The sequence below is a fragment of the Oncorhynchus tshawytscha genome, unplaced genomic scaffold (genome assembly GCF_018296145.1).
Source record: "Oncorhynchus tshawytscha isolate Ot180627B unplaced genomic scaffold, Otsh_v2.0 Un_scaffold_17_pilon_pilon, whole genome shotgun sequence".
Classification (NCBI taxonomy): domain Eukaryota; kingdom Metazoa; phylum Chordata; class Actinopteri; order Salmoniformes; family Salmonidae; genus Oncorhynchus; species Oncorhynchus tshawytscha.
In genome coordinates this window covers 1,397,541-1,422,213 of record NW_024609830.1, presented here as the reverse complement: position 1 = coordinate 1,422,213, position 24,673 = coordinate 1,397,541, and the positions used below count along the sequence as shown (strand labels likewise).

At 44.3% G+C, this 24,673-nt stretch overlaps 1 protein-coding gene across 4 annotated transcripts; it reads left to right on the top strand.

The window, feature by feature from the left end:
• Nucleotides 1-488: 488 nt before the first annotated feature.
• Nucleotides 489-24,673, top strand: LOC112238151 (cingulin). Of its 4 annotated transcripts, none has more exons than XM_042319363.1 (20): nt 489-534; nt 9,428-10,459; nt 10,573-10,661; nt 10,759-10,828; nt 15,983-16,078; nt 16,671-16,792; nt 17,032-17,143; nt 17,242-17,454; nt 17,941-18,089; nt 18,979-19,099; nt 19,179-19,391; nt 19,507-19,728; nt 19,823-20,071; nt 20,207-20,377; nt 20,736-20,987; nt 21,195-21,278; nt 21,362-21,480; nt 21,750-21,858; nt 21,936-22,099; nt 22,898-24,673. In XM_042319363.1, exons 2-20 carry the CDS (start codon nt 10,025-10,027, stop codon nt 23,034-23,036), a joined length of 3,129 nt encoding a protein of 1,042 aa, XP_042175297.1. In that variant the 5' UTR covers nt 489-534; nt 9,428-10,024; the 3' UTR covers nt 23,037-24,673. The 4 variants fall into 4 exon arrangements, with proteins under 4 accessions (XP_042175297.1, XP_042175298.1, XP_042175295.1 ...); XM_042319364.1 differs by lacking the exon at nt 489-534 and adding an exon at nt 541-721 and having other exon boundaries at nt 10,597-10,661; XM_042319361.1 differs by lacking the exon at nt 489-534 and adding an exon at nt 541-721.

Sequence of the window (24,673 nt, the reverse complement as noted above, 5' to 3'; positions counted from 1 at the left end):
AATTTTCAATAGGGAAAAGAGTCGAATGGCTATTTCAGTGGTTGATTCAAATTAGTAGAATAAACTGTCCCCTAGGCCTCTGTCCTAATTGCCAATAATCTGTAATAATGTGTGCTAAGGGCGCCCTCTGCAGGGGATCTGGTAGATCAAGTGGAACGGTTACCCATTCCCCTGCCGAGACACTGGTCGGTTTGGTATGGGACTGTTGGAATTTGAGGAGCGCAAACGGATTAATACCACAAGTTGTGATGCGTTTCGTTTGTTTCTGCATTAGCGTACCTCTTTCTTAGCAGTTAAAACATTTTATTATAACAAACACAGCACTAGGCATTTTCATTCACAAAGTTTTTTATTTCTATTTATGTAGACCACTGAAAGACCTCTCCCCTGAGTCAATTTATCACAGATTGACAGACAGACTCACCAATATTCAAAGCGGGCGCTGTCTAGAGCACCGCCTACTGCTAAGTGCTCAACCAATACCTGTACTCCCTCTAGCGGGGCTAGGCGGCTCGTCTGGCTTCGGTCACAAAGGTAACAGGTTGGAGCTGCATTTAACGAATTTATCTGTCTGTCTCGAATTATGAATATGCTCTGCTCTTTCAGAAGTATTTTCTGTCAGATTTAAACATTTTCTGTATTAACACCAAGTAAAACAACAGAAGAGGACTCGAACGTCGGAAATAAATAGATAAATTGTACTACTTTGACCAAATAGCAGGTATGTTTCTGGATGTTGTTTAGTTCGCTCTAGTTAGCAAGCTAGCTAGCGAACTAACCCAGACAGCTAAATTAACTAGCTAGTTATGACAGTAGCTTGGGGTTAGCTTGCTAGCTCTAGCTGGTTGGCTTGCGCAATACAGACACATAGCTAGCTAATACATTTGTCCGCTCCGTCTTTAATAACTTGCTCTCTTGTTGGTGTCTTACCCGAAGTTAACTTTTAATGGTGGCGAAACGGTGCTGGGTAACGTCACTCAGAATTCAAAGGCCACGGAGCAGGTGTATCTTTGCATTGCCTCGTCTAGATCTCTCCCGTAGTGGTATTCTCATTTTAAACCATGTGTACAGTCAGTGTACCCATCTGTCAATGTCACACATTCTCTTTTTACATGTCAGTTATTTGACGCTTTCTCGGAGCTCATCTTCAACAACTGTGCTCACTGCCTCTCTTCTCCCAAGTTTCGCTAACGCTAGATGATACTATGACGCATACACTGAGGAATTCAATGTAGCCAGCGAACTCTGTTCAAAAGAGACCCAACGTAAGTTATCTAAGCGCTTTACCATTCTCTGTCATTTTATTGGCCAACATTCAGTGATTACTCATGGACATGAGGCCTACAGAAAGTACCAAGTGGCCAGGGTGTTGTCTCATATCTGATGCAAGATGTCTATGCATTCTTTTGGCTGTTAGTATGTAGAATTTAACACAGCAGTGTATTGATGACCGATGGGAGAAAGCTCAGCCTGAGGGACATGATTTACTGTTGCCACAGGCACAGAGTGAGAGAGAGACTGACAGGGAGAGTGACAGAGCGCGATAAGACTGTTTACAGATTGAATGCTCTTAGACCGAGACCCTGAAGTGTGCAGGTAGGTGTGTTTAAGGGGGATGTTTACTGAGCATCAGTGTGGAATATCGGTGACTGGAAGGGTGTATTAGGTGCTTCTATTTGGTGATTGTGTTCTATTTGGCAACACTGAAGTCTTCTTTGTTATGCCAATGAGTGCCATTAGACTCAGAGAGGAAGAAATGGCTGGTTGTTTGAGTGTGAGAGGAGTGGAAAGGGGTCTGGTTTAAGTCAAGAATGGGATGAATTGCCAATCACCAAGGAAACGGTCTTAACTGAAGGACTGTCTTGGGGGACCCAAGTTGGTGTGTTATTTACATTTTCTAATGATAGCAGCATTAATGTGGAAAGTCTTTGGTATTTCAGCCATCAGCCACTCATGAGGGTAGCCTAGAGAGTTGGACTAGTAACCAAAAGGTTGCAAGTTCAAATCCCCGAGCTGACAAGGTACTTACTAATCTGTCGTTCTGCCCCTGAACAGGCATTTAAACCCACTGCTCCTAGGCCGTCATTGAAAATAAGAATTTGACTTGCCTAGTTAAATAAAGGTAATAAAATAAATAAAAATGACTGACAGTCATCAGTAGGGCCCTATAAAATCTGTGTTGTGGATGGAACACAGAATCTAGACACTAAAATGGAATTCAACAATATTTGAACAATGTTTTTTGTTTTTCTATTAAAGTGTGATTTTGAGTGAACCTGAATAAACTTTGAAAAAATGGAAACTTAGAAAAACAAAATCAGATTTTATAGGGCCCAACATCAGTCATGATATGTAATCTATTTGTGTCACCACAGAAGGAGACAGTCACACACATGTAAGGCCATCCTCTTTCAGGTGCTTTCACTGAAGCACTGCCCTATATGCAGGGACAAGGCCTTGGTTGTAGAATACAGTCCAGTATCATGATGAAGCTTAGAGGAGGCTAAGTAGGAACAAAGATTTCTAGCATACTGACTATGCTCTTTACTCTCACTATTTAATGAATCAAAGACAGCCACAGCCATGACTCCATACTGCAGTGGTCTATTTCCACACTCTCTCTCCTAATTCTCCCATCCCTCCCCAGAGATGGAGGTGGCCTTAATTCAATTCAGTGCGGGAGAATTAAATTTGAGAGCAGAGCCGGTGGGTTAGGAGACACTAAAGGCGCCTGCATGCATCCCAGCTGAAACGGTTTGGAAAGTTTATGCATATATTACGACAACATTTTGACTTAATTTAAAAAAAAAATATATATATATATATATATATATTTTTTTTTTTAAACTTTTGTTCGTTTTAGCTGTTCGGGCACACATTTTCTCTTGAGGCTATCTGAAGTCTACGCCCCTTCGTCAAGGATTGGTCAACAGTAGGGATTCTTCAACAGTTTTTGTTGTCATTCAACGAGAGATGAATGACAACTGCACCAAACATCTTACATGTAGATTTGATTTTTATTTCCTCTAAGATCTCCTCTGCAAAAATGTCAAAATTAATGACATTACTTGAGTTATTCATTCAGACTATTTTGAAGAAGTGTATACTGGCTACGACATCTCAAAATGGACAAACAGTACTATTACTGTTTTTTACCCCCCTTGTTTTTCAAGCAAAGGTCTCAGCTAGGCGCCAGTTGAACTGAAGCATGCTGACGCCTTAAGGGAGTCCGTAATCTGAGGACTCTAGAGTCTGAGTGAGGACACCTTCACCTGGTCACACTGTAGTTATGCTGCAGGGCACCGTCCTTTACCTATTCTCTCTAAAGTACGTAGTGTGAAGCACTGGCTAAACAGAAGCCTGTTGGTCTTAACCTAAGACAAGTATCCACAGTCAATCTCTGTTGCAGGTCCGGTCAGCTGCCTCATGTGCTTCTCTCCAGAGAGAGAGACAGAGATTTAGAACCCAGGGGAGGGTTAGAGAGAGAGATGGCGGGATAGAGAGAGCTTAGCGGGATGGAGGGAAGTCTGAAGAGATAGAGGTTAGGAAGATGGATGAGGGAGGGATAGAGGTGAGGGAGCGAGGGATAGAGGTTAGGATGAGGGAGGGATAGAGGTGAGGGAGCGAGGGATAGAGGTTAGGATGAGGGAGGGATAGAGGTGAGGGAGGGATAGAGGTGAGGGAGGGAGGGATAGAGGTTAGGAAGATGGATCGAAGGATAGAGGTTAGGATGGGAGGGAGGGATAGAGGTTAGGGGGAGGGAGGGAAGAAGGGAGGTTATAGCGACAGGTTAGAGGGATAGAGGTTAGGAAGATCGAAGGATAGAGAGAGGTTAGGATGGGATGGAGGGAAGAAGGGAGGTTAGACAGGTTAGAGTGATAGACAAGTTAAAGAGATTGAGGGAGGGTCAGGTGCAGAACAGTGATATAAGTGAGGCAGACAGACAGACTGAGGGAGAGCTGGAGAGGGCCAGGGGGAGAAGAGTGTTGCGTTCCCAGCGTTTCTGCCCTCATTTTCTGCTCCACATCGTTTGGACAATAGGATGGGCTCACCCTCTGTCCCCTGACTGTCTCCCCTTACCATCTCCTCTCCACTGTCCCCTTTCACTGCTTAGCAGCTGAACTGGCCTGTTGGAAGTGGCTTGACACACTGACACAGAAAGATGGGGGGAGAGAAAGGGAGAGGGAGATGACTGGGGTCCACTCCTGTGTTCCTATTATGTTTGGTCCTATTCACTGTCAGTTCTCCCTGCTGAGACTGAGCATCTGTCTCACACAGGCACAAGCTAGCAGTGTTTCCCAATATGTTTCAGTACCAGGGACAGGCAAGCAATGCTCCTCCCTCCTTAGAATAGCCACGTGCCTAGATTAAACTGTAGAATGGAATAAATCAATGTCAGGAGGTCAGCAACATACTCCCAGGGACCAGGGATTGAGAAACACTGCTTTAAACTCAGCCTTCTACAACTGATTATGGATGATTAGTCTCTGCATGCAGAAAGAAGGGTTAATGTTGAAGATCCTTTGTATCTGTTGACCAACAGTGGGGCAAAAAAGTATTTAGTCAGCCACCAATTGTGCAAGTTCTCCCACTTAAAAAGATGAGAGGCCTGTAATTTTCATCATAGGTACACTTCAACTATGACAGACAAAATTAGAAAAAAAATCCAGAAAATCACATTGTAGGATTTTTAATGAATTTATTTGCAAATTATGGTGGAAAATAAGTACTTGGTCAATAACAAAAGTTTATCTCAATACTTTGTTATATACCCTTTGTTGGCAATGACAGAGGTCAAGCGTTTTCTGTAAGTCTTCACAAGGTTTTCACACACTGTTGCTGGTATTTTGGCCCATTCCTCCATGCAGATCTCCTCTAGAGCAGTGATGTTTTGGGGCTGTTGCTGGGCAACACGGACTTTCAACTCCCTCCAAAGATTTTCTATGGGGTTGAGATCTGGAGACTGGCTAGGCCACTCCAGGACCTTGAAATGCTTCTTACGAAGCCACTCCTTCGTTGCCCGGGCGGTGTGTTTCGGATCATTGTCATGCTGAAAGACCCAGCCACGTTTCATCTTCAATGCCCTTGCTGATGGAAGGAGGTTGTCACTCAAAATCTCACGATACATGGCCCCATTCATTCTTTCCTTTACACGGATCAGTTGTCCTGGTCCCTTTGCAGAAAAACAGCCCCAAAGCATGATGTTTCCACCCCCATGCTTCACAGTAGGTAATGGTGTTCTTTGGATGCAACTCAGGCCTGGACATGTACTGGCTTAAGCAGGGGGACACGTCTGGCACTGCGGGATTTGAGTCCCTGGCGGCGTAGTGTGTTACTGATGGTAGGCTTTGTTACTTTGGTCTCAGCTCTCTGCAGGTCATTCACTACATCCCCCCCGTGTGGTTCTGGGATTTTTGCTCACTGTTCTTGTGATCATTTTGACCCCACGGGGTGAAATCTTGCGTGGAGCCCCAGATCGAGGGAGGTTATCAGTGGTCTTGTATGTCTTCCATTTCCTAATAATTGCTCCCACAGTTGATTTCTTCAAACCAAGCTGCTTACCTATTGCAGATTCAGTCTTCCCAGCCTGGTGCAGGTCTACAATTTTGTTTCTGGTGTCCTTTGACAGCTCTTTGGTCTTGGCCATAGTGGAGTTTGGAGTGTGACTGTTTGAGGTTGTGGACAGGTGTCTTTTATACTGATAACAAGTTCAAACAGGTGCCATTAATACAGGTAACGAGTGGAGGACAGAGGAGCCTCTTATAGAAGAAGTTACAGGTCTGTGAGAGCCAGAAATCTTGCTTGTTTGTAGGTGACCAAATACTTATTTTCCACCATAATTTGCAAATAAATTCATTAAAAATCCTACAATGTGATTTTCTGGAATTTTTTTTCTCCTTTTGTCTGCCATAGTTGAAGTGTACATATGATGATAAATTACAGGCCTCATCTTTTTAAGTGGCAGAACTTGCACAATTGGTGGCTGACTAAATACTTTTTTGCCCCACTGTATATCTGAAATAAATATCCTAGGCTTTCTGTTGTCCTCTGTCTGAAAGACCTGACTTGTAGCTGGCTTTGGGACCTCTTCACCACTACTTGGCCATTAGGAGGTGTGTGTGTGACTGTGTGCGCGTGTTACGGTCGTCTGCACTAATGTACAGTGACGGGGGGCTTTTTCAATGGCATGCTTTGGGTGTCTGTTTTAGGGCGAGGGATGTGCTAAGTGACGATCTGAACTGTACACACACTGGAGTTGTAATGACAAAGGCATTTTGGGTTATGATTCATTGTCATGCAAATGCAACGGCTATTGTAATTTTTGTTGCAAAATGTTTTGAGCTTATAATGCAGGGTAGCCTTGTGGTTAGAGCATTGGACTAGTAACCGAAAGGTTGCAAGTTCGAATCCCCGAGCTGACAAGGTACAAATCTGTCGTTCTGCCCCTGAACAGGCAGTTAACCCACTGTTCCTAGGCCGTCATTGAAAATAAGAATGTGTTCTTAACTGACTTGCCTAGTAAAATACAGGTAAAATTAAAATAAATTAAAAAATCTGTAAAAATTAGTTGGGACTTCTTTGTTAGGAAGAAATAGTCTTTACAGTTTGCAACGAGCCAGGCGGCCCAAACTGCTGCATATACCCTGACTCCATTGCACAGAACGCAAGAGAAGTGACACAATTTCTCTAGTTAAAAACATTCATGTTAGCAGGCAATATTAACAAAATATGCTGGAGGTTTAAAAAGATATACTTGTGTATTGATTTTAAGAAAAGCGTTGCTGTTTATGGTTTGTTACACATTGGAGCAACGACGATGCTTTTTTTACCGCGAATGCGCTTGTTAAATCACCCGTTTGGCGAAGTAGGCTGTGATTCAATGATAAATTAACAGGCACCGCATCGATTATATGCAACGCAGGACAAGCTGGATAAACTAGTAATATCATCAACCATGTGTAGTTAACTAGTGATTATGTTAAGATAGGTTTAATGCTAGCTAGCACCTTACTTTGGCTCTTTGCTGCACTCGCATAACAGGTAGTCAGACTGCCACCCAGTCTCCTCGTGGAGTGCAATGTAATCGGCCATGATCGGTGTCCAAAAATGCTGATTACCAATTGTTATGAAAACTTGAAATCGGCCCTAATTAATTGGCCATTCTGATCGGACGCCCTCTAGTTAGGACATACCTAATGAATATGTCACGCCCTGGTCTTAGTATTTTGTGTTTTCTATATTTATTTGGTCAGGATGGGATTGTGGCTTAGTGGGGTGTTCTAGCAAAGTCTATGGTTGCCTGAGGCGGTTCTCAATCAGAGGCAGGTGATTCTCGTTGTCTCTGATTGGGAACCATATTTAGGCAGCCATATTCTTTGAGTGTTTCGTGGGTGATTGTTCCTGTCTCAGTGTTTTTGTATTCACCAGATTGGCTGTATAGGTTTTCACGGTCCGTTTGTTGTTTTGTATTGTTCGTGTTTTCATCGTATTAAAGATGTATCATATTAACCACGCTGCATTTTGGCCCGACTCTCCTTCAACGGAAGAAAACCGTAACAGAATACCACACAGCTTGGTGACACCCCTGTCTCCAAAATGAATGAGACGAATGAACCTGCTCCTTCCGACTGTGCCTTTCTGTTTGTAAAATAATTAGAATCTTTCCCACTTCATTTAAAAATAGTTTACGCAATATACGTTTTTCTATCTTCTTGAATATAAAGTTGAATCCCCTTTCTACTAAAATTGTATTTATTATAGCGATTATTTTAGTTCAAGATTGTCCTTTAATTGTCAGTTACAACATTATACGATAATTCTGCCAAGCCTAACACACACCCATCCCCTAGTCAGTTTGACATATTAACCTCAACCTCTTATTCATTTTGTCATACTCATGTATCTGTCTGTACTGTAATGATATGAGCATAGCCATAGGAAGTAGTTTGGGGGTGGGGATGCTCATATCATCATTACAGTACAGACAGATGTTATATGACTATGACAAAATTACTAAGAGGTTCAGGTTAATCTGACTAGGGGATGGGTGTTTGTGTCTCCTCTCTCATCCTGATAGCGAGGGCTTTGATTTATACTGGACACCATGTATAAACTGCACCAAGGTCTTCACTGACACTCTTTACAACACCACTGATCACCTGTGAGCGTGTGGGTCTGCTTGTACACAGTTCATTCCAGAGTGTGTATGAGGAGTGCAGGCATGTGTGGAGGCAGGGCTTCCTATCCACAGGAACAAGAGCTTGACATTGGTGTTATCACCACCATGACACACACTGATAAGAGAGGAAAAACTCTGTACTCTCTGTTTTTGTGTGTCAGTGAGGGAGGCAGCTGGAGAAAGAAAGTTTGTCTGTGTGTGAAAGAGGGAGAAAATGAGAGAAGGGTGGTAACTGGGTTAGTGCCTGGTGTTGTAGTTGGTTGGTTATGAGTGCAAAGGAGACATGCTAATGAGACTTGCGGTGTAATGACCTAGTGATGAGAGCTGACCATGTTAATGAGGCATGCAGTGTAATGACCTAGTGATGAGAGCTGATGTGGCACAGGTCACCATAGAGAGGGAGGTGGGAACTCCTGAGACATTTCAACACATGGACATGATACAGTCAGACGTCTACAGTTAAAAACATCAGATGAAGACGAGTGACAAAGGGACATGTAGAGGGAGGGAGACTGAGTTGACTTACTGAGGGAAACAGAGGGAGGATCCTTCACAAGGGCTGGCTATGGATCATGTGTGATTACAGTTGATTGATCTAATAAAGATCCTAGATTGAGGAAGGAGTCTCACCTTTGCTGTGCTGGTTGGGCAGGGCTGGCCTGGCCTAGGCAGAGATTTCTAAATAAGAGGGAAAAACTAAACCAACTGGAAGTCAAGAGAGAGAGCAAGAGAGTACACGTAAGGGGAGCCAGAGAGTGGGAGGTAGGGTGTGTCTGTTTCCAGGTTAATGAATAATGAAGGTCACTATGAACAAAGTCCATTCTAAAGCAACTCCACTGAGACTCATTCTCTCACACACCTTTGTAACTTGCAAACCCAATAGAAACACACACAGTCCACCCTCTTTCTGTGTGTCTGCATGACATTCATACCAGTCAGATATTCAGTTGACGCACTTTCCCGGGAAAGAAAACAAATTACTGCTGTCACATTCACTTCTTTAAAGTATAACACTTGGAATTTTATTTATTTATTTATTTAACCAGGTAGGCTAGTTGAGAACAAGTTCTCATTTACAACTGCGACCTGGCCAAGATAAAGCATAGCAGTGTGAACAGACAACAACACAGTCACACATGGAGTAAACAATAAACTGTATTAAAAATAGCTGTATTAATATTGTCTTTCCCCCTCTCTACTTTCTCTCCCCTTTCCCTGTCTTTCCCCTCTCGCTCTCTCCCTCCCCAGTATGAGTACTCCGTCAGGTCGGAAGAGCCCCGTGGACTACGGGGTTCAGATCCGCTTCATCAACGACTCAGGAGGGGGGCTCCCCTCGACCCAGCTGAGATCCAAGCCCCCCTCCACCTCTAAGTACGGGGTGGCTGTCAGGGTCCAGGGCATCGCTGGACAACCCTATGTGGTTATGAAGGACGGGGGCCCAAAGGGAGATTCGTATGGGGTGCAGCTCCGTACCCACTACCCCCCAGGTTACGGCAGTCTGCACCGCAGGAGAGACCGAGAGGAGGGAGGGGGAGAGGGAGGAGGAGGGCAGGGAGGGGAGTTACGCAGGGCACAGTCACATGGTTCATTACTGGAGAGTGAGGGGGGAGGAGGATTTGGGAGACCACCAGGGGATGGGAGGTCTGGTAGCTATGGGAACCTGGATGGAGGGATTGGGGTCGCGGAAGAGAGAACGTATAGAGGAGGGGTGAGGGAGGGGGGTATGGGGAGGAATATAATGTGTGGGTCGTATCAGTCCGGGCTCAATGGGTCACTGGGGAGGGGAGGGGGGAGTCAGTATGCCCCTGACCTCCATCCTTCCCAAACAGATCAGCCCCCCTGACCATGGCACACCCCAACCCCCAGAGCCTTCCTTACCCAACACACCCCCACCCTCAGAGCCTTCCTTACCCAGCACAGCCCCACCCCCAGACCCCCGTCAACAGACTGATCAGCAGGTTTGACGGCAGCAGCAGTACCAGAGAACAACAGAGGGGGCGCTCTCCTGTAGCAGAGGACCCTAGAGACACCATCAACTCTTCCCATGCCCCCAACCCCTACTCCTCCTCTTCACCATCTCTCACCCCCAACCCCTACTCCTCTCCTTCACCCTCTCTCACCCCCAACCCCTACTCCTCCCCTCCCTCCTCCACTCACAGCAGCCTGGGGTGGGGCCAAGGCTCCGTTAGCAAGACAACGCCCCACCCAGTCAATCAGCGGGCTCTGCCGGGGAGGTTTGTCGCTGTGGAGATGCCGTCAGCCAATCAGACAGACTCGCTGGTAAGAGACTGGACGGGAGCGGAGAGCGGTTACTAACTAGTATACTTAGCTAGTACATTATCAATACCTCCATTAAAGTTTAAAAACATACTAACACTGAGCTCTGTCTAAAGGTGACCCCTGACCTTCTGCTTCAGAGTTCAGAGGTCACCAGTGAGGAGGAGCAGGTCATGCAGACCATCTACAGTGTCCTCAGAGAAGGGTACAGCATTTATCTTACGGTGTCATTCAACATTAATTCAGGCCCGTTATCAACATCCTTCTGACCATGTGTGTTTGACCTGTTGTTCACCCCACAGGACCAGTGAGAGTGACTCAGTCATCAGACACAAAGTCAGGGTGATCTTCCAGAAGATCCAGGGACTCAAGGTACTTTAATATACAGTGCTTTCGGAAAGTATTCAGACCCCTTGACTTTTTCCAAGTTTTTGTTATGTTACAGCCTTATTCTAAAATGGATTAAATAAAACATTTTCCTCAGCAATCTACACACAATACCCCATAATTACAAAGAAAAACAGGTTGTTAGAATTTTTGTTTTTACATAAGTATACAGATCCTTTGATTTGAGGCCACCTGTGGTAAATTAAATTGATTGGACATGATTTGGAAAGGCACACACCTGTCTATATTAGGTCCCACAGCTGACAGTGCATGTCAGAGCAAAAACCAAGCCGTTAGGTCAAAGGAATTGTTCGTAGAGCTCCAAGACAGGATCGCGTCGAGTGGCCAGACGGAAGCTACTCCTCGACGGCCTGCTTGGAGTTTGCCAAAAGGCACCTAAAGACTCTCAGAACATGAGAAACAAGATTCTCTGGTCTGATGAAAGCAAGATTAACCTGTTTGGCTTGAATGCCAAGCTTCACGTCTTGAGGAAACCTGACACCATCCCTACGGTGAAGCGTGGTGGTGGCAGCATCATTCTGTGGGGATGTTTTTCAGCTGCAGTGACTGGGAGACTAGTCCGGACAATTACAACAATACTGAATGAACACTTATTTTAACTTAATATAATACATCAATAAAATCAATTTAGCTTCAAGTAAGAAATGAAACATGTTCAATTTGGTTTAAATAATGCAAAAACAAAGTGTTGGAGAAGAAAGTAAAAGTGCAATATGTGCTATGTAAGACAGCTAACCTTTAAGTTCCTTACTCAGAACATGAGAACATATGAAAGCTGGTGGTTCCTTTTTAACATGAGTCTTCAATATTCCCAGGTAAGAAGTTTTAGGTTGTAGTTATTATAGGAATTTTAGGACTATTTCCCTCTATACCATTTGTATTTCATTAACCTTTGACTATTGGATGTTCTTATAGGCACTTTAGTATTGCCAGTGTAACAGTATAGCTTCCGTCCCTCTCCTCGCTCCTCCCTGGGCTCGAACCAGGAACACAACGACAACAGCCACCCTCGAAGCAGCGTTACCCATGCAGAGCAAGGGAAACAACTACTGCAAGTCTCAGAGCGAGTGACGTTTGAAACGCTATTAGCGCGCTAACTAGCTAGCCATTTCACTTCGGTTACATCAGCCTCATCTCGGGAGTTGATAGGCTTGAAGTCATAAACAGCGCAATGCTTGACGCACAACGAAGAGCTGCTGGCAAAACGCACAAAAGTGCTGTTTGAATGAATGTTTACGCGCCTGCTTCTGCCTACCACCGCTCAGTCAGATACTTAGATACTTGTATGCTCAGTCAGATTATATGCAACGCAGGACACGCTAGATAATATCTAGTAATATCATCAACCATGTGTAGTTAACTAGTGATTATGATTTATTGTTTTTTATAAGAAAAGTTTAATGCTAGCTAGCAACTTACCTTTGCTTACTGCATTCGCGTAACAGGCAGTCTCCTTGTGGAGTGCAACGAGAGAGAGGCAGGTCGTTATTGCGTCGGACCCCCGAGCTGACAAGGTGAAAATCTGTTCTGCCCCTGAACGAGGCAGTTAACCCACCGTTCCTAGGCCGTCATTGAAAATAAGAATGTGTTCTTAACTGACTTGTCTAGTTAAATAAAGGTATAAAACAAAAAAATTGGCGCCCAAAATACAGATTTCCGATTGTTATGAACTTGAAATCGGCCCTAATTAATCGGTCTACCTCAGACTGGGGCAAAAGTTCACCTTCCAATAGGACAACGACCCTAAGCACACAGCCAAGACAACACAGAGTGGCTTTGGGACAAGTCTCTGAATGTCCTTGAGTGGCCCAGCCAGAGCCTGGTCTCTGGAGAGACCTTAAAATAGTTGTGCAGCGACACTCCCCATCCAACCTGACAGAGCTTGAGAGGATCTGCAGAGAAGAATGTGAGAAACTCCAAATACAGGTGTGCCAAGCTTTTATTTTATTATTTATTTAAACGTTTATTTAACTAGGCAAGTCAGTTTAGAACAGATTACCATGACAGGCAACCAAAAGGCACAAAGCCTCTTTCGGGGACATACCCAAGAAGAAGAGGCTGTAATTGCTGCCAAAGGTGCTTCAACAAAGTACTGCGTAGAGGGTATGAATACTTATGTCAACGTGATATATCAGTTTTTATTTTTAATACATTTGCAAAAATGTCTAAACCTGTTTTTGCTTTGTCATTATGGGGTATTGTGTGTAGATTGATGGACAACAATTTAATTCATGTCAGAATAAAGCTGTAACGTAACAAAATGTGGAAAAAGTCGAGGGGTCTGAATACTTTCCGAATGCACTATACACCTTAGTAGTACTCTTAGTATACATCTCTATTACACCTCAAGGTACTCTTATAGTGAGCTCCAAAAGTATTGGGACAGTGTCACACTTTTTGGTTGTTTTGGATGTTCAGATAGGAATAGAATATGTTCATGTGGATGCATAGTCCTGAATGAATATTTCATAATTTTTTATTTCACCTTTATTTAACTAGGAAAGTCAATTAAGAACAAATTCTTATTTTCAATGACGGCCTAGGAACAGTGGGTTAACTGCCTTGTTCAGGGGCAGAACGACAGATTTTTATCTCGTCAGCTCAGGGATTTGTTCTTGCAACCTTTCGGTTACAAGTCCAACACTCTAACCACTAGGCTACATGCCGCCCCATAATGATGTGAGAATTAACCCTTATTTTAACTTAATACATCAATAAAATCAATTTAGCTTCAAGTAAGAAATTAAACATAGTGAGAAAGTTAGACGCACATATCATACCCCCCCTGCTAACCTCTTACCATTACAATAACAAGGGAGGTTAGAATTTTATATCATACCCCCAAGACATGCTAACCTCTTACCATTACAATAACAAGGGAGGTTAGAATTTTATATCATACCCCCAAGACATGCTAACCTATTACCATTACAATAACAAGGGAGGTTAGAATTTTATATCATACCCCCAAGACATGCTAACCTATTACCATTACAATAACAAGGGAGGTTAGAATTTTATATCATACCCCCAAGACATGCTAACCTATTACCATTACAATAACAAGGGAGGTTAGAATTTTATATCATACCCCCAAGACATGCTAACCTCTTACCATTACAATAACAAGGGAGGTTAGAATTTTATATCATACCCCCAAGACATGCTAACCTATTACCATTACAATAACAAGGGAGGTTAGCATTTTATATCATACCCCCAAGACATGCTAACCTATTACCATTACAATAACAAGGGAGGTTAGAATTTTATATCATACCCCCAAGACATGCTAACCTCTTACCATTACAATAACAAGGGAGGTTAGCATTTTATATCATACCCCCAAGACATGCTAACCTATTACCATTACAATAACAAGGGAGGTTAGAATTTTATATCATACCCCCAAGACATGCTAACCTATTACCATTACAATAACAAGGGAGGTTAGAATTTTATATCATACCCCAAGACATGCTAACCTATTACCATTACAATAACAAGGGAGGTTAGAATTTTATATCATACCCCCAAGACATGCTAACCTATTACCATTACAATAACAAGGGAGGTTAGAATTTTATATCATACCCCCAAGACATGCTAACCTATTACCATTACAATAACAAGGGAGGTTAGAATTTTATATCATACCCCCAAGACATGCTAACCTATTACCATTACAATAACAAGGGAGGTTAGAATTTTATATCATACCCCCAAGACATGCTAACCTATTACCATTACAATAACAAGGGAGGTTAGAATTTTTTGCGGAGTAAGATATTTATGCCTCTTCCGTTCTCACTCATCATTATTCAGGATTATCCATAATCATGGCAGTATACACATTATTCATGTAGAAGTGTTTAGAAACATATATTCTATTCTTATTAACAATAAAACTAACTCCAAAATGACACATTATTTACCATTAATTTCTATTGGGCAAAAAAATGATCAAACGCTACCAAAACAAACAGCAAATGCGTCCAACAAGCTTGATGTAATCATTGTTTTCTAGGAATATGGCACCAAATACTAAACGTTTTACTACTTTTTAATACACAGGTGAATTTGTCCCAATACTTCTGGTCCTCTAAAATGGGCTATCTACAAAGAGTGCTGTAATTTCGAAACGGTTCACCTGATATGGATGAATATACCCTCCAATCAAAGCTGACAGTCTGCACTTTAACCTCGGAGTCATTGTATCATTTCAAATCCAAAGTACAGAACAAAAAATAAAACAATGTTACTGTCCCAATACTTTTGGAGCTCTCTGTACATCTCTATACACCTCAGTAGTACTCTAATACACATCTCTATACACCTCAGTAGTACTCTAATATACAGTACCAGTCAAAATGTTGGACACACCTACTCATTCCAAGGTTGTTCTTTATTTTATACATTGTAGAATAACAGTGAAGACAAACTATGAAATAACAGATGGAATCATGTAGTAACCAAAAAGTGTTAAATCAAAATATATTTGAGATTCTTCAAAGTAGCCACTCTTTGCCTTTGACAGCTTTGCACACTCTTTGACATCTCTGTATATTATTCTACAATGTTGAAAATAGTAAAAAATAAAGAAAAACCCTTGAATGAGTAGGTGTGTCCAAACATTTGACTGGCACTGTACATCTCTATACACCTTCATTGTACTCTAATATACATCTCTGTAGTACTCTAATATACATCTCTGTAGTACTCTAATATACATCTCTGTAGTACTCTAATATACATCTCTGTAGTACTCTAATATACATCTCTGTAGTACTCTAATATACATCTCTGCAGTAATATACACCTCCCGCGGCACTCTAATATACACCTCCTAATATACACCTCCGCGGTACTCTAATATACACCTCCGCGGCACTCTAATATACACCTCCGCGGCACTCTAATATACACCTCCGCGGCACTCTAATATACACCTCCGCGGCACTCTAATATACACCTCCGCGGCACTCTAATATACACCTCCGCGGCACTCTAATATACACCGCCGCGGCACTCTAATATACATCGCTATATCAGTTTGTCATTGGTGGTGCTAGCTGTCATTCTATGGGGTATCCACTAAAGTCACTCTCCCCCTCTCAGTCCAGTGAGAGTTCTGGTGAGGAGTGGAAGAGAGAAAAGAGGGATCTGGAGAGGAAGATGATGGAGCTACAGACCTCTCTACAGGAGGAGAGGAGGGTGAGTGGAGGAGAGTAGGAGAAAAAGAGGAAGGAGTGATCATTTGGGACGTGATGGAAAGAGTAGAGCGATGGTGTTTGTTTGGCACCTAGGAGACGCTCACGGTGAGCTGTTTCAACAGTACACACAACAGCTGAGCCCACCGTGTGTGCGTTTTCTGAGAGGAGCTGATGTTTTTAGTGGCAGTCTAATCCGAATGCCCTAAAAGCCCAGTAAATGGACCACAGATGATTTTAAACCAGTTTAAACCGGTTGGGTTAGAGGTGGACACACACACAGTATTCTATCTGATAATGAGTCATTATGTGTTGGCTTAAGGGAGTTGGACTAGTATTTAACTCTAACACCCTATAATCACTTAATCATGTATGTGAATTCTACTGAGGAAACACGCAAGGCTGTCTGACACTATTCTGAAGAACACACAGACATAAACGCACAGCATGTTTTAAATAGAGAATCATGCCTGTTCTCCAAAATATTTCTAATGGTGTAATTAAATACCACCACTCTGTCACCTCCCCACTGTCTGTTGTTGTCTGATGTTGTGGTGGTCATGTAGCCTACAGTACAGGACTGTGTGTGTGCATAGGGCTCTGTGGGCAGCTCTGACCCTGTGTTAAAGGCAGAGCTGGATTCATGTCTGGATGAGAACATGCAGCTCCAGGAGACTGTGGACAGGAAGAAGACTGAACTACACCAGACACACTCTGAGTGAGTAACAGTGAGCAGGACAAATGACCTGGGTAGAAGGAAACCTTGAGAGGAACCAGGCAGGTTGAAAGTGACTCCAGGCTGCTGGATCAGAACTGGTTATAATGATGGCTTATTGAAAGGTTCTTTGTTAGTGTTGAGATAAAGAGCATCAGATCTCTCTTGTAAAATAGATTTTATCTCAATGAGAATGACCTGTAGAAATAAAGGTTAAATGAATAAATCACGGTCTCTGTCAGGCTGAGTCAGTTGCGTATGGAGAGAGAGAGTGCTGAGTCCAGAGTCAGAGAGATGGAGGACCGACTGGGCGAGCTACAGGAGGAGCTGAGGACAGAGAACGGCAACAAGACGGTAACACAACATTTGGGTGTTCTTGAGACACAAGATCTTTGTTGTGCACTCTTTGTAACTGTCATGTAGAATGTGTTGTGTGTATTGTGTGTTTACAGGACCTGGTGACGTGTCAAGCGTCTCTGTTGGAGGTGTCCATGTTGAAGCAGAAGCTGGAGGATTCTCTGAGACAGAGAGAGAGGGAGCTGACGGCCCTGAAGGGAGCTCTGAAGGACGAGGTGGCCACGCACGACAAAGACATGGAGACACTTCGAGAACAGTACAGCACTGACATGGAGAGACTGAGGAGTACAGTGGAGCAGGTCTCACAGGTACACACACCCACGTTTCAGCGTTTATTCACCACGGCCACAGGATACAACTGGTGGAAAACGGTAGTCAAATTCTTACTTGAGAGCTCTTTCCCACCCACACGCGTGCACTGAGGGAGCAGCAGAGTGTGAAGTGATTGAGACCCACTGGACTTGCTTCACACAGGGGCATTATAGCAGGAACAACAAGTGATTACACCGTTACGTTTGACTGCACAGACAAAGCCACAAGCAGTACATCAGCTGATCTCACATTCTTAATGACACGTCTTACTCCCTTTCTCTCCCCACTCTCTCTCTCATATCATCCTCCCTCTCTCCACTCTCTCTCTCATATCATCCTCCTTCTCTCTTCTCTCCCCCTACCCCTCTCCCCACACTCTCATATCCACCCTCCCTCTCTCTTCTCTTCCCCCTACCTCTCTCTCCCTACACTCTCTCATATCCACTCTCTCTTCTCTCTCCCCCCTCCTTCGCTCTCCACAGTCTCAGGCGGGTATCGAGTCAGAGCGGTTGCGTGTGAATGCGTCGGTGCGTACTCTACAGCAGCAGCTGGAAGACTGCAGGGACGAGAGTGGCCACTGGATGACGCAGTTCCACAATACTAGAGATGAACTACGGACCACCAAACAGGAGTGAGTACACGCACCCTACAGAGAATACAACCTTACTGTGAAATACTTACTTATAAGCCCTTAACCAACAATGCAGTTTTGAGAAAAATAGGAGTTAAGTAAAATAGATAAGTAATAAATAACAGTAACAAAGGAAGTTTGACTGGTACACGTACACACACACTTCACTTACAAAGTCTTGCACATCTCTTCCTGTTTTTCAACCATCCATGTATAGATCTATGTAACCATCCACATGTCCCATTTCTATCCTCTGTCCTCTCAGTTCTCTCATTCTGTACTGTTAATGTCTCCTCCTCATTGTGTCTTATTGGCTAGAGACCCATCCATCACCCCTGAGCCACTGTGAGGGAGCCTATATATGTGCTGTCTATGCTGTATATAGGTTATAGCTGTTGCTAGTAGCCGTTGCTAACCCAATTTCCGCGCCCCTGTGGAAATGTAATTAACATATTTAAAAAATCCCATCAAAATGTCTCGGTTTAAGCTAGAGAGATGTTTTTTTTTGCATGGGCTGCATGCATGTTAGTAGCTGTGGTATTACCATCTTAAAACAATTCCATATTTTCGAATCCCCCGGCTTAGAGACTAGAGGGTTTTAATAGCTGCGGTTAATAGCTGGGGTTTATGGACGTGTTGCTGACATTCCAGTTAAACCAGCTTCTGTGTTTCTCTATTTGACTGACTGACTGAAGAAATTGTGATACTGTAGAATGACCTCATTTTAACAACAAAACGTTTGATCAACTTTGAGGGACTGATATCAGCATTGGAGATTGAACTGTAGCTTCTGTGATCAAACTAAATGATGTCTGATCAGTGCTCATCTGTGACTTGATTTCTAGATTTTGAAATGGATCTTGTATTGGTTAAAATGTGTGTGTTGCAGGATGCTGCAGGCTCGTCTGGAGAAAGAGGAGCTTGAGGAAGAACTGAATGAAGTACAGGAGAGGGTCAACACCATGAAACAGCAGATACCAGACCCCAGTCATACACACACACTCAACCAGGTACACACACACACTGATTCTGACACACACACACACTCAACCAGGTACACACTGACACTGTTCTCCACTGTCATTTCAGGAGCTGCAGAGTTTGCGTGCCGATCTGCAGCAGGCCCAATCAGAGGCAGAGAAGAAAAGGGCAGAGCTCGATAAAAAGGTTATGGAGGTAATCTCCCTGAAGAAGGCCAACCAGGAGCAGGAGGCGGAGCTCAAGTATGAGATGGACAGGCTGAGGGGCCAATCAAATCGAGCCAAAGAGGATCTGGCCAAGGCCCAGGAGAGAACCAAACAGGTGTGTGTTGTGTAGTACCAGCTATGTGACTGGGAAAGATGGCCACTTTTCCTCCCTTATATTCACAATCTCCATCCTTCTCTCAACCACTCACCTCTTTTGTTTCTCTCCATAGCTCCCTGACCCGTCGGTCGTGTCTGGCCTGCAGTCAGAGTTGACTGATGCTCGTGGGGAGAGAGACCGACTGAGAGAGAAACTCTCCAGCACTGAGCAGGAGCTGCAGTCAAACACAGAGCGGCTGGCCAGAACCCAGACAGAACTAAACGCTCTCAGAGACTCACAGCAGGAGCAGGAGGCAGCTAACACACGCCTCCGAGAGAAACTCTCACGCCTGGAGGTGAGACATACACACACATTACACTACCTCTTTCTCACAGCTCTTTGTTAGTGGGTGTGTTGTTTCACAGTATGTATTTGTGTGTGTCCCCCAGTCTCAGCTGGCTTCCAGTGCATCAGAGAGTTCGGAGGCAGAGCTGTCCCTCCAGGCGGAGTTGAGGGGGTTGAGGCAGGATCTTGACGAGGCCAGGAGAGAAACCTCTCGGCTGGGTCAGGACCACCGGCAGCTCAGTCTGCGTCTGGAGGACAGGGAGAAGGAGAGGGACCAGCTCACACAGACCAACACACAGCTGGAGGAACAGAGGAGACAGCAGGAGCGGTCCCTGGACAAACTCAATAAGGAGGTGAGGAGTATGTGTCTACATGGGTTTTTCTGATGCTCTGTGTACAAATGTACACTGTGCAAATAAAAATCTCTCTGTCCTCTTACTCCTCGCTCTCTCCCTACTCTCACTCTGCATCTTTCTCTGTCTATGTAGTTTGAGTCTCTGTCCCAGTCGTCTGGTGAGGAGGTGCAGGTTCTCAGGGCCCAGCTGGAGGAACAGAGAGAGAGATCTCGCAGGGAGACACAGGAGGCCCAGAGGCAGGGCAATGACACACTGGTAGAACTGGAGAGGAGCCAGACTTCCCACAAGATGCTGGAGGAGGAGGTGAGAGAGGAGGAGGAAAGGGTCTTCAGGAGGTGAGAGATGGATGGAGGGAGGAATGGACAGGGTGAGAGAGGAGGAGGAGGGAAAGAGGGAGGAGACAGAGGAGGAAAGGGTCTTCAGGAGGTGATGGTATTGGTCAGGGGTAGTCAACTCTCACCCTGCCGGAGCCTGCTGCTTTTTTCTTCTACCTGCTAATGAATTGTACCCACCTGGTGTCCGAGGTCTAAATCAGTCCCTGATTAGAGGGGAACAATGACAAAACACAGTGGAACTGGCTTTGAGGTCCAGAGATGAGTTTGAGGGGTGAAGGTGATTAGTCTTTAAGGCTGATCCAGAATGTGTGTGTGTCGTGCGCCAGGCGTCCCGTCAGAAGAAGGAGCTGCTCTCTGTGGTTGAGGAGCGAGACAATGTTCAACTGGACAAGGAGCTGCTCACCAACCGCCTGCACCACCTAGAGGCTGAACTGGAGAACAGCAGGAGCAGCCTCACAGACAAGAGCAGGGAGCTCCGCAGCACGGAGGACAAGATGAAACGACTGGAGCTGGAGCTGGAGGAGGAGAAGGGATCTGTGGAGCTACTCACTGACAGAGTCACCAGGACCAGAGACCAGGTACACACACACACTATAAATGTGTATAGCAGCTTTCACCAGTATGTTGGTTAAGAGTTGAAAGAACCAAGACCAAGCTAGGAAAATAATGTATTTGTTAACTCTCCCCTCACCCTGTCTGGCGCTCCTCTGTCTGGCGCTCCTCTGTCTGGCGCTCCTCTGTCTGGCGCTCCTCTGTCTGGCGCTCCTCTGTCTCTCTGTGTGCAGATGGAGCAGCTGCGTTCAGAGCTGATGCAGGAGAGATCCTCCAGACAGGACCTGGAGCTGGACAAGAATGCCCTAGAAAGACATGTACGTGAAGTCTGTGTCTCCACTGAAATTATCTTAAGGTCTGAGTGATGATTGATTATGCTTAAATCTCTTTCTCTCTCCAGTTGAAGGAGTTGAAGACCAGAGTATCTGATATGGAGGGTCAGTCTCGCTCCTCTGTAGGAGTGGCTCAGCTGGAGAGTAAAGTTCACGAGTTGGAGGAACGCCTCCACAGCGAGGATAGGTACACCGCACACTACACGTCCCACAATGCACCACACCCCAGGAACTACAGATGCCACAATGCACCACATAGTCTAGAATATGATATTTTGTAACCAAAGCTGATTTTGTGGTTGGTATGGTAGTTCACTGTTAGTTAGAGAAGTGTACCTTAAATTGACATTCACATTATTGATGACAAGTAAAGCTTATGATATTATGAACTGGTCATACATCTGTATCCAGAATCACCTTGTTCATGTTTGTGCTAAACGTGTGTGTGTGTCTTAGGGAGAAGAACTCCATGTTGTCGTCTCAGCGTCGCCTGGAGAAGAAACTGAAGGAGCTCAACTTTACCCTGGAGGAAGAGAGACACCAACACACAGAACAGAGAGACCAGGTACGCACACACACACACACACACACACACACACACTCACCCACACTCTCACCCTGACTAATTCCTCTGTGTTGTAGCTGTCTCTGCGTGTGAAGGCTCTGAAGAGACAGGTGGATGAGGGGGAGACCGAGGTAGAGAGGATGGAGGGATTGAGGAGGAAGTCCCAGAGAGAGATGGAGGAACAGATGGAACTAAAGGAGGCCTTACAGGGCAGAGTCACCGCGCTGGAGACTGAGCTCAAGTAAGTCTGTGTGTTGTTTCCAAGTCTGACACACTACCTGTTTCACATGTTAGATTACTAAGTATCTCCTTTCTCCTAGATGTGGCTCTTCTTCTGAACCAGCCCAATTCTCTCTGTTCTCTTCCACTCCCTCCAGACCTCTTTCTGTTCCTCTGTTCTCCTCCAGACCTCTTTCTGTTCTCCTCCAGACCTCTTTCTGTTCTCCTCCAGACCTCTTTCTGTTCCTCTTGTCATTGGTAATGAGTTCAGTGAGCTGACATTTACTGGCAGCCTGTTCACTCCCCACAGTCAAACTAGCGTGCGGTATGTGTGTTTGTGTTGTGTATCATCCTATGGATCACTGAGCTCCTCTCTGATCCCTCAACAGAGATGCTGCTATCAGACACACGTCATTACAGAATAAAGCAGTCGGATTCAAACACACACAAACACACTTCTTCAACAGTCACACTCACCCAGCTGTGTAAAGGTGTCTCATTAAACCCCACTCAACAGTGCTGTGGGAACACACACACACGTACGTACGTATGTGCAGGTCAGCTGTGAATGGGGAGGCAGAGACAGATCTAGCAGACAGAGCAGTCATCCCTGTATGTACTGTATGTCACACCAGTCAGTTCCCATATCTGACCAGCAGAGGGCTCTCTCCCTGACAGATACTACAGGGAACTACACTGTCTACTGTAGAAGTCAACTGTCTACTCCCACACGTTTGCTGAGACCCACCTACGGCCTTTGTTGTAGTGAACAATAGATGATGAAGATAACATTTCTGAAGCTGATGGTGGTGTGTTTCAGGAGGAAGGTGCAGCAGGCGCAGCGTCAGGCCCTGGACTCGTCGGCTCTGAGCTCTGACGAAGATGATGAAGGCCTGTACAACCCCTCCAGCATCACGTCCATCCTCACTGGGAGCAACCTTCACACCAGCTCCTGCTAGAGGGAGGGGTAGTGGCAACCTTCACACCAGCTCCTGCTAGAGGGAGGGGTAGTGTTGTGGTAGGAAGAGGAGGAGAACAAGGGCTATTCTGAGCACTATAGAGGAGGGAAGGAGGGTGGTGGATTAAAGGGAGTATTTTAAGCACTACAGGGTTGGAGGGAGGGTAGTAGAGGGAGAGAGTTATTCTAAGCACTACAGATAGACATCTACTGTACACACAGGTACAGTACACTGGGACAGGTCTATAGACCTGCTATAAAAACACTGTATAAAGGAGGGAGAGGGGGATCACGGGTTCAGGTAGAGAGAGAGGGATCACGGGTTCAGGGAGAAGGAGAGGATGAGGAGGATGACTCACTACGCTGGACAGTAGACTCCTAGTGGTACTGAAGAGGAGGATTCCAGGAGGAATACAAGACAATAAACATGAATACAGTAACAGAACACTAACACATTCTGAGAAGAACAGGCAGGATGACTCACTGTCTAAAGCACTTACAATCACTTACAGGACTAAACGGCAATACACTGTTGCAGTCTTCAATTTCATCATTACTCTATGGTATGCTATGATACTGTAATTAGTATGGTGCTCTTTAATACACAGAATTACGCTGTGGTACTGTTTAATACGGTCCTTATTATGGTTCTTTTCAATACTCTATTACTCTTAGTGAAAAGGAGTTTGGTCACATGATTACACTGACTGAATAGTGATAGAAGCAACCACACCAACATGTACTGTGACTATTTAACACTGTAGCTGGTTAATGTCTGCTTTCACAGGGTGAACAGTGTTTCATCTGATCCTACTGGTGCCCTGTCACACAGACCTGATGCACAGCAAACACTTCCATCCAGTCCTTCATGGAGATCTGATATGCAAGTGTACTTTTTAAAACACGGTTGGACCAAATGCTGCCAGATATGAGAATGATGAACAAATGTAGATGATAGTTTTTCTAATTCATGAAATCAACAATATTCTGCTGAATGTGATATCATAGTTATCATTGTTTTAGAAACCATATCTGACAGTTTGATTCCTATTCTGCTGTATGTTCTACTACTTGACTGCCTGCCACTACAGATGCATGTATGGAGTTTGCTCTGATACCAATCCTCTCTCACCATTTCTTCACACACACTTTACACATTGTATTTGTAGCATCTGTGCACAACTTCTATGCAGTCCTTACAATTAATACTCAGAGAAGCTTGTGAAGATCTTAATCACTATGCCTTAAAAGTGTACTCTGGATACATTTTTCTAATTGATTTGTTTCTATTTAATTAGTTTTGGGGGAGATCTGAGGGCTTGTATTTTCATTCAGTGATACAGTAGTTACCACTGTAAGTGAAATTGCTGCAATGTTCATATGTCTTCCAACTGTTCAGTTGGCTTGAAATATTTTGTATAGAATATGGTGCTCTAGTGTGTCTTATACCCTACACATACAGTACTTAGTGTTTAGTATATATGAAGCACTAGACTACCATACTGTATGGCTTTGTTGTAACTGAGTACAGAAGGTGGTACATGATTACTGATTAGTCATTTTACGCTGTGAATTTGTACTTCACAATACCAATCTGTTTTCTATTGAATTAAATATTGCGTGGCAATCAAAGTCCAA

What these genes read in the sequence shown, in the direction of transcription:
- LOC112238151 (XM_042319363.1), top strand. Translation starts at nt 10,025, where the DNA reads ATGGCACACCCCAACCCCCAGAGCCTTCCTTACCCAACACACCCCCAC. An exon ending in CTCTACAGGAGGAGAGGAGG is followed by an intron (nt 16,079 to 16,670) that starts GTGAGTGGAGGA and finishes GTGTGTGCATAG; the next exon opens with GGCTCTGTGGGCAGCTCTGA. An exon ending in ACACAGAACAGAGAGACCAG is followed by an intron (nt 21,859 to 21,935) that starts GTACGCACACAC and finishes TCTGTGTTGTAG; the next exon opens with CTGTCTCTGCGTGTGAAGGC.